We start from the raw sequence: 10,481 nt of genomic DNA on the forward strand, positions 1-10,481 counted from the left end.
AGAGTGCTAGATTTATAATCAAGAAGATGTGAATTCAAATCCTGTTTCAGATACTTTCTAGCTGTGTGACTCTGGACAAGTCACTTTATTTCTCTCAGTTTTAGTTTCCTCACCCATAAAATAGGCATGATAATAGTATTCATCTCAAATAAGGACAACATATAAATACTTGGTAAACCTTAAAATGCTTTATAAATGTTGAGTGTGATTATTATTCTAAATCAGATTTTGGAACTTCTCATATAATACATTGAAATACCAAAAAATGGCCTTTAATCAGGGAACAGATGAAGATTTCCAGATTGTTCTAATCAATATTATCCCATATGAATACACTATATCTAGCTTGCAAAATTTATTTCAACCTCATCCATGTTGTTACGTCTCAACTTTCTTCTCTTAGCATTTTTTTCTCCAAACCTACGTTCCAAATAGCCTATCTTATAGGCTCTAGCTTCAGCAAATATTAAACACTCTAGACACAAAAACTCTAGAGAAAATTCCACTAAAGGGGATCAGGGGAAAAGCATAATTGATTTATATTTTTTTAGACTTATTTTTTCATTAGACCTGTTTTAGTTTAGGCCTCGGGTCTATGGCCTAGACTCTAAGAGAGTCTTCTCCTGCCCTTCATTTCCCCTAACTTTCCCTTACCTGGATGGGAGACATGATCTCAGTGCAAGCCCAGAGCTATGTAAGGCCATCTTGGGTAAGCCTGTGGTTCCACTGGTAAAGAAGATGATCATAGGATCTTGTACTTTTGTCTTTACACAAGTGTGGTCTGTAGATGCAGCTCTGTAAGGCATTGGAGATGAAATGACAGCCATTAGCTTCATTCTACATCACTTTGAGAAGAATAAAATGGATGTTAGAGTATGGCATGGGCAACAAGATGGTGCAGCAGGTAGAATTCTACAGGAAGACTCATCTTCTTGAGTTCAAATCCAATCTTAGACACTAGCTGTGAGACCCTGGGCAAGTCACTTAATCTTATTTGTCTCAGTTTCTTTATTTGTAAAATGAGCTGGAGAAGAAATGGCAAATCACTCCAATATCTTTGTCAAGAAAACCCTAAATGGGTCCCAAAGAATCAAACAAGATTGAAAACTACTAAACAACAACAAAATCCTCAGTGTGCTTAACATAGTTCTTGGAACATAGTAGATGCTTAATAAATGTTAATTGAAAAGAATTCTCAAAAATAATGTTGCTAAATACATTGAATAAAATACATAGGATTACAAAGAAGCCCAATTATAATTAAATACTTATCAAAATATATTTTTTTAAATGTCTACTAGTCCTTGTAGCTAGTTCTGTACTTGACCAAGTGGGTGAATGGAAAAATTCTAAAGGATTGAGGGGAAGTGTGGTACTGTGGAAAAAAGGCTGGATTTAAAGTCAGAGGACCTGGCTTCAAATCTTGGATTTGCTACCTATTTTCAGTTCTGATTCTATCATCCTATAATTTGGAGCAAGAGTCAGGAACCATTTTTCTTCCAAACCATTTGGATATTTGTAACATCATTTGTGGGCCACACAAAATTATCAACTAACTCAAGAAGTACCTAACTTGTACCTAACTTTTAGCTCATCATCACCTGCACTTCATTATGCAAAAGATTTTGTGGGCCTTATATGGCCTGCAGGCTGAAAGCTCCCCATCCCTGATTTAGAGAATAGATACCCACATTTTTACAAGATAGGCACATAAAAAGAAATTCATAGGCATGCAAGCTCTGGGCTTTTTTTTTTTTTAATATGGGCTTTTCATTACATTTTTTTGTTGTGGATCATTCTTTTTAAACATGAAAGACTTTGTGACTCCATTTGGGGCTTTTTTGGCAAGAATACTGGAATGGGCAATTTCCTTCTCCAGTTCATCTGACAGATGAGGAAAATGACATGTTGAAGAACACACAGATAATAAATGTTTGAAGCCAGATTTGAACAGAGGAAGTTGAGTCTTCCTGACTCCTGGCCTGGTCCTCTATCTACTAGCACCATTTACCTGCTCCTCACTACATTTACTTCACTTATAATGACAAATTAACGAAAATCTCCTAGGATGACATCTAGTAACAATCACTCATACAATGTGCAACTATTAGCAGGTTAGGGAGCATGGTTGATGGGCGCTGGTGAATTAAGTTAAATTTTTTTTTCTTCTTTTGCTAAGAATCTCTAAAATATTCAGTGTATTAATTAGTGTGAGAAGGATGAGAAGTTATGTTTACACAGTTATTGTCAAAGCAAGATGAAGGGACAGGTGAAGTATCTATTAAGATCATCTTGTAAGCCAAGGAACTGGCTAAAGAACAAAGCTCCTGATCAAGAAGGTCCAGGTCTAAAATTGGCTAAAATCAGTTGAAGTCAAGGATATCAGCTTTTTGCAAGCAAGCATGCTTCATGAACCTCATGAATTTTAACTGGTACACCTGGAGGGTGGGATTAGTTGCTATCTTTGAAAGTTGATATTAACACTGTCAAACATGCTTTGTCTGGGACCTACCTCAGTGGGTACCTGTGTACTGATTCAATTTGTTTATTCCTTCGACCTTGACATTAGAAGGAGAAAGTAAGACCAAATCAGGAAGAATTGAGTCAAGGGTAGCACCTGGTGAATTCAAGGCTAGAAACCAAGTTAGTTCTGGATCTGGGTCATTACTATTGTGGTGGGTAACTATTAGTGGATAAATTACACTAGGGAGGCAGTGAAGGGTATTGTTAGCCAATGGGATGCTACAAACAGGATAGACTGGGAAAAAAGAATGGGTTGGGACATGCTGTTGGCAGAAAAAGGAAAAGTTTGTAAAATGAGAGGAGGGATTTGTTGTACTCTGAAACAAAGATGATATCGTCCCCAATGGTTCTATTACCAAGGCTTTGCAGTGGCTCACCTCCCTCTCAGTAACTAGCTCTAAATTCAGCACTATCACTGAGGGATTAGAATCCTCGTTTGATAGATATCAATCTTTATCCACTCTAATAGTGGGCTCTGGAATCCTCACAGCTGTTGGATGTTGTATAATCCCTTGAATTAGAGGATTAGTTCAAAGACCTTCCTGATACCTATTTACAAATGATGGGACCAGGTCTTGTCAGAATAATGGTTGAAAAGGCACATGATCACTCTCTCAGTGATGAGGAAAGTGAACTAATGCTAAAAAAGTTTGAAGGAGAAGCACCAGAAATGTAAATCAAATCCTTATTAAAAGAGAAATGGGAAAAATTGTGAGGAGTAAGAGAAGTTACCTTTCCACAGGTATTGTCAAACAGAATGAAGGGAGGTAAAGTAGCCTGTTAAGATATCACCAATCACCTTGTGAATGAAGGAACTGGCTAAACAACAAAGTTCCTGATAAGGTCCTGGCCTAAAACTGGCTAAAACCAGCTTGGCTCTGGATAGACCAGCTTTTTGCAAGCACCGTATGCTTAATGTACCTCATGTATATTAACTGATACACCCTGAGGATAGGATTAGTTGCCATAGTTTTAGAAAATCTGTACTTTAATTCAGGTCTTTTGACATAGCCCAGGATTTTTTCAATAACATCATAATGCTTCTTAGAACTTGAGAAGAGACCTTGAAGGTTCCCATACCTCCCAGATTATGGTACAAGGGTCACAGACTCACTTAAGCAATGTCTTAAAGTTCAGCCACCCATCCCGGCTATTCTCGGACACCAGAACTTTGGTTTTCAGCTGAGGGCAGTCAGATGCCACAGAGTCCACGACTGGGGCCAAGGTTTCATTAGTCACAATGCCTTTGGCCTTTGATGACTGCAACCTGTAGAGGATGTCTTTGGCTGTTAACTGGATAGTTCCTGGTAGCAAGACAAGTCCTGAACAAAATAAACATTATAGGACTTTTAGATCTGGAAGATATTTTCTAGTAGACCCAGAAGAAAGAAATGATCAGTCCAGTTTCACACAATGAGGAGACAGAGGAGAAATTGGAATATAGGGGATAAATTAGTGGATTTGGTTTCAGGAAGACCAGGATTTGGTTCATTTTGGATACTTGCAAAAGCATGTGACCTCTATCTCTCTAAAACTTAAATTTTCTCATCTGCAAAATGGGGATTATGGTGCCTGTAGTACCTACCTCACAAGATTCTGTGTGAGATTTTAATGAGGTAATGCATGTAAAACACCATATAAATGTCAGGTGTTATTAATCTAAGTCTATTCAACTTAGCCCCAGACACTTTCCTCTAAGTTTTCCATTTCCTACTTTCCCTCAGGCCATGGCTTCCTGATTGAAAGCTCATAGACAATAATTGTAGATACTAGATAAAAGTTGCTTGCTAGGCAAGTTTCTTAGGCTTTTGGGATCATCTGGATTCATTTTCCTCTTCCTCTTCAGAGCATGCAGCACAGTGTTTGGCATATAGTACATGCTTAATAAAATGCTTATTGATTGAGTGATTATGTCCTGTTTTATAAAATAGGAAAATTTCGAAAACAAAACTCAAAAGATATAATCCTTGAGCAGGAAGGAGGCATAATGAAAAGAACACTAGATTTGAAGTCCTGGGTTTAAATTTAACTTCTTCTGTGACCTCCAACAAGTCACCTCAAATCCCTATATCTAAGTTTTTTCATCTGTTAAAGGAGGGCATTTAATTAAACAATTCCTTTCAGCTCTAAATCCCATGATTCAATGATCCAAAATATTCATTGAATGCTGTAGACAAGAATGGCTCTCAGAAGAGAGAGAAATCATGGTAACTTGGAGCAATAAGAAAGGACTTCTCAGAGGAGGTGGGTCCTGAACTGGGCATTAAAACAGGAATATGTTTCTGATAAGCAGAGAAGGGAATTGGACATATTTAAGGAATACTGGGAAGCCCAGTCTGGAGAAAAATGATCATGCAGAAAATTAGTAAGAGATAAATGAAAAGAATGCTGGATTTGGAATCAGGAATCTTGTTCAGATCCCGATTGTACATATACTTCATGAATTTGGCCAAATCATTTCACTTCTTTTTGCTCTAGTTTCTTCATAATTAATAATTTGTCATTTTTTTCATTTTGACTCTATGATTCCATTTGGGATTTTCTTGGCAAAGATACTGGAGTGCTTTGCCATTCCCTCTTCCAGCTCATTTTAAAAGTGAGGAAATGGAGGCAAATAGGGTTAAGGGACTTGCTTAGGACCACACAACTAATAAGTATTTGAGTCTAGATTTGATTTCAGGAAGATGAGTTTTCCTGACTCCAGGTCTTGGCATTCTATGCATTATGGTGCCATCTAGCTATCATATGTAATCTTGTTCATCTATCTTTTCATAACCCCATTTACAGCCAAAAATGACAGAAGAGGCAAATATAATTAAATGACTTGACTGAAATCACATAGCTAGTAAGTGTCTGACAATTATTATCCAACTCTTTTTCCTTTATATTTAGTAGTTTACAGGTGGAAAAATAACTTAAAAAAGAAGTAAATAACTTTCTTTATCTGAATAAAGATATTAGGATGTGAGCTCCCTGTCTGTTCCCTTAAAGCATCCTTAGTACAACTTGGTACAGCTTTAATCTTCTTAGGTTTCTATATTTTGAAATCTTTTGGTTCCATATAGTTTGCAGATTGAATATGGGTATTTGGGATTGATAATCTATCAAAACATCGCACTTGAATTTCTATGCATCAGTGTTATATATATCAGTGATTATGGACAACAGTTCAGAGTGAGATAATCTGGTTCCAATGTAGTTCATTGATTGAATTCTCCAGGGTATTTTGGAATCTATACTAGTATAGGCAGCTAAGTGGTACAGTGGATAGAGTCCAGGTCTGGAGTCAGTTCAAATCTGAGTTCAAATCTGGCTCCAGACACTTACTAGCTGTGTGACCCTGATTAAGTCATTTATCCCTGTTTGCTTCAGTTTCCTCATCTAAAAAATGAGTAGAAGAAGGAAATAAATAACCATCCCAGCATTTTTTGCTAAGAAAACTCCAGATGGGGTTGTGAGGAGTCAGACATAAGCAACAATAGCTTTTAGTATAGGACTTTGTCATTTTTGAGTTCATGAAAGAGAGCAAGCTTCTGATGTATGTATAATTTCACTGCTTTGACTTTAAGGATAACTTTTAACTTCTAGACTTTTATTTCCAATTGCTGATCAAGGGAAGCTAGAATTTCTAATATACTTTTTCTTTCTATTTTTTTCTTCATATTTCTTTTCTTAGTAAAGTAATTCAGGTTACTTTAATTGGACAAAATAATGTTTAATATTTTTTAATTGAGAATCAATAATCCCTTCAAGTCACTTCTACTATGATGGGTCTTGTTGCCTGCACTTAGAGGTATTCCTGGGTAGCTTCACCTCCCCTCCTATGGCTTTTATTGTGATAATATATACTTCTGTGTTCTGGTTGTGAAAAGTTTTCACACTTTCTGTCAAATACTATGACACAATGCATTCACTTATATGGCTATAGCTGACCGTAGCTTTTAAACATTAGTCTTCTTGAGGTAAAGGAGTCAGAGTAAATAATTCTCTCTGTGTCTCTCTTTTTCTCTCTTTCTCTCTTCCCTTCTCCCTCTCTTCCTCTCCCTGTCTTCCTCTCTTCTTCCCCTTCTCTCTCTCCATCTCTCCCTTTCCCTCTCTGTCTCTCACTCTCCTTTTCCCTCTCCCCCTTTCTTTCTCTTTGTCTCCTTCTCCCCCTCCTCCTGTCCTTCTCCATTTCCCTCTCTTCTTCTTTCCCTCTCCCTCTTCATCTCTCCTTCTCTCTCTTTCCCTCTCCCTCTTCTTTCCCTCTCCCTCTTCATCTCTCCCTCTCTCTCTTTCTCTCTTCCTCTCTTTCTCTCCCTTCCCCCCTCCCTCTTTCCCCTCTCCTCTCTCCCTCTCCTCCTCCCTCTTTCCCTTTCCCCTTCCTTCTTTTTCCCTCTCCCCTTTCCCCTCCTTTTCTCTCTCTCCCTCTGTTCTTCTCCCTCTCCCGTCAGTCCCTCTCCCTCTTTCTTTCTTCCTCTCTCTCTTTTCCTCTCCTTCTGCCTTTCCCCTTCCCTTCCCCTCTCCCTCTCCCCTTTCCCTTTCCTCCTCTTTCCCCCTGCCCCACTCTTCCTCCTTCCCTCTCTTCCTTCCCTCTTCCTCTCCCCTTCTCTTCCTTTCCCTCTCCCTCTCCTTCCCCCTGACTCTACTCAGTCTGTTTGCTTCTGTCTCTCTCTGTGTGTCTCTATCTCTGACTTTCATTGTCTCTGTCTCCTCAATCTGTTTGTCTCTCTCTTTCTGTCTCTCTCTGCCTCTTTCTCTCTGATTCTCTCACTATCTCTGTGTCTCTTTGTTTTTCTGTCTCTGTCTGTCCTCTTGATCTATCTGTCTCTGCCTCTTTCTCTTTCCTTTTAGAGTGGCTAATATGAAATGTATTTTGTTTGATTAACAAAATCTGTTTGTAACAAGGCTTTTGTTTTTCTTCCATTCTGATGGGGAGAGAAAGTGGATTTTTGGTGATTGAGAAAAGTTTTGGTCTAGAGTATTGGTTCATTGGTTGTATTCATATTTTCAAGCTCTAAAAGAGGTAGTATTTTTGCTTTTGATTATTCTGGAGTTAGCATATCCATTTAAAGAATCATTTGAGATTTCAGTACATTTTTATGATCTCTTTATTAGGAACATTTTCTGGAGTATGTATTAAGGTTTTCAGTAACTTGAGGTTCTTGTACTTTTCTCTCATAATATTTTAGGAATTATTCAATTTCATATCTTATTTCCTTTCATTTAAGATAAGATTTATATTTTTAAAAGTGATTTTCCTACAATCACTAGCAATACATTGTTGGATGACCTGGGGCTAAGGGTGCTTATGATAAAGAGCATCATGAAATCTTTGCCTGTAATTGGTGAGATTTGTTTCCTGGGGACTAAACTTCATCACTGACCTGTCCGCATACATCCCACTGACAACAGCCACAACTCAGGAACCCGGGGCAGAATAATAATTAGTTTATCTCCTTTCTGCAGGCCACAGTTCTCCGTTAAAACGTTGGCTGTCTGGCGGGTCAAGTCACCCAGTTCTTGGAAGTTCCATTTTATTTCATCCCCTTTGTCATTCACCCACCATAGGGCAGGGAGTGGATCTCTTTTGCCCTCCTGTGGTCAATACCATATAATTAAAACAGGTATTTATTTACAGACCCAGATTCCCATTGCCTCTCCCTGGTCTATTGCAATAGCTTTCTAATTGTTTTCCTTGTTTCCAATCTGGATTCTACTTGCCAAATGATGCTCCTAAATTTTAGCAGATATAGGTCTGACCATGTCATTCCTTTGATCAAAACAACAACAACAACAACAACAACAACAAACCAAAACCCAAAAAACAAAACAAAAACACTTCCAGGATAAAATATTAGGTCTTTTTTGTATTCAGATTACTTCGTAACCTGCCTCTTTCCCATTTTTCTAATCTTCTTATACATTATTCCCACTCTACAATCCGGTTATACTTTTCTTGATACATGACATTTCCTATTTGTGTGGTTTTGTCTTTGTAGTACCCCATCACTGGGATGCCCTCTGTTTCTCCTCACCTTTGCCTTTTATTTTCCTTGAATTCCTGTTCCACTATCACCTTCTGTAGGAAGTTTTTCCTCCTGTGGCTGCTTGTGCCTTTTCTGAAATAACTTCCTACCTATTCTGCCAGAATTTTATCTAAAATTTTTTTAATCAATAGGCATTAATTATATTGGTCTTTAGCTCTCTTTCTTTGATTTAGCCATCCCTGGTTTAGAAATTAGGATTATATTTTTCTCAAAAATGGATTTTGTTGAAGTGATTTCTTTATTAATGTTAGGAATAACTTTTTTTGATATTGTTGTTAAATTTTTAAAAAAAGTTTTATAGAGTGCTTCTGAAAATCCAACTAGGTAGCAAAATGGAAGAACACTGGGCCTAGAGTCAGGAGTTAAACCTTAGTTAAAATCTGGCCTCAGATACTTACTGGCTGTGTGATTCTGGCCAAGTCACTCTGTTTATCTCAGTTTTCTTTTCTGTAAAATGAGAATCATAATATCATCTATTATGGTTGTTGTGAGGATCAAATGAGATATTGGAAAGTGCTTAGCACAATGTCTGACATATAGTGGATACTATATAAATGCTAGTTATTATTATCTTATAATTGTTGTTAACTACTCCTTATAATTCTCAAATGTTGAGAATATGAGTTTTTTGAAGGCAGTGATTATTTTTACCTTTTTCTATGTTTTTCCAGTGTTGGGTACAGTGCTTGTTTTTTATTCAGTCATTCTCAGTCATGCCTGACTCTTCATGACCCTATTTGAGGTTTATTTGGCAGAGATACTGGAATGGTTTTCCATTTCCTTCTCCAGCTCATTTTATAGATGAAGAACTGAGATAAACAGAGGTAAATAGCTAAGGCCAGTTCTGAACTTAAGGAGGTGAGTCTTCTTGACTTTAGGCCTAATGCTCTATTCACTGTACCACCAATGCATAGCACAATGCTTATCAAATTAGTTTTGGTCATTTGAAAAAACAATCAATTTATTAAGTTTATTGGCTTAAAAAATAAGGACCTTTAGTAAAAAAAAATATTTTGTGGATCAGGAAAAAGTTTAGAACATTGGTTTTTCATCTGTGAAAAATTACCTACTTCTGTTCTTTATATTTTTTGCATTAGACTGGTAGTCCCAGGAGGGTTAGTACCATGCCTCTTGTGTTTGTTCGATGTAGTTAGTACCAGTTATTTTTCAATTGTTTAGTCTCATTCAACTCTACAATCAATACCTAGTCATGCTTAATAGAATGGATGGAAAAAGTCACACAATGAAGCCAGTTAGACTCACCCTTCCAGAACAGAGTAAGCATATTAAAATTCGTATTTACCATTAAACTGGACATAGTCTTCCTACCAGACACTAGGGTATATCCTTCTAGAGATGAATGGTAAGGACTAAGCTCATTCTGATTTCCCTTTAGCTCTAATTTCTTCCCTTCATACCTCCACTCCACCCATAAAATTCCCTGTTACCTTTTCCATACGTGCCCAGTGATCCATCACATCACTGGCAAAATTAAACTCTTTGGGGATTTCATAGTCTCCCCATTTCCTTGAAAAAGTTCGGGCAAGGAGGTGCCTGGGATGAGGGCCAAGGCAACCATAGACTGGCCAGGAAACACAAAGGCCTCGAAGCACTTGGGATCTCATTAGCAACTGCATGACCAGGAGAGCTTTAGAGAGCAGGAGTCAAGAACAAGAAGCTCATTCCTCAAGGACAGGACCACTTTATCTGCCACAGAAGGAAACAACTATCAGGTTAATTATTTCTTAGAAATACAGAAATATTGGTTCAAGTATTAATGAATCTGAGTTACATATAAAACATAAATCCTTAATTTAAGAAACCTGTCAGGAAAGTTGACTATATTTATCTCAAATGGGAAAGCCCCACAAGGGCATTATACATAGGAAGGGGAATTTTCTCAATGTTACGAGGCACAGTTTCTGAGGA

The 10,481-nt window shown here is 37.6% G+C and overlaps 1 protein-coding gene across 1 annotated transcript in view; it reads right to left on the reverse strand.

Annotated features, from left to right (window-relative positions):
• Positions 1-10,248, reverse strand: part of LOC127564769 (acyl-coenzyme A synthetase ACSM1, mitochondrial-like) — a 54,277-nt gene extending 44,029 nt beyond the window's left edge. The window contains exons 1-4 of the mRNA XM_052001512.1: positions 10,001-10,248; positions 7,890-8,100; positions 3,638-3,845; positions 655-795 (exon numbers count right to left, since the gene is read on the reverse strand). Coding sequence (XP_051857472.1) covers positions 655-795; positions 3,638-3,845; positions 7,890-8,100; positions 10,001-10,189 — 749 coding nt within the window. The 5' untranslated portion in view covers positions 10,190-10,248. The remainder of the gene's footprint in view (positions 1-654; positions 796-3,637; positions 3,846-7,889; positions 8,101-10,000) is intronic.
• Between the last annotated feature and the right edge of the window lie 233 nt (positions 10,249-10,481).

The sequence above is a fragment of the Antechinus flavipes genome, chromosome 1, assembly GCF_016432865.1.
Source record: "Antechinus flavipes isolate AdamAnt ecotype Samford, QLD, Australia chromosome 1, AdamAnt_v2, whole genome shotgun sequence".
Lineage (NCBI taxonomy): Eukaryota > Metazoa > Chordata > Mammalia > Dasyuromorphia > Dasyuridae > Antechinus > Antechinus flavipes.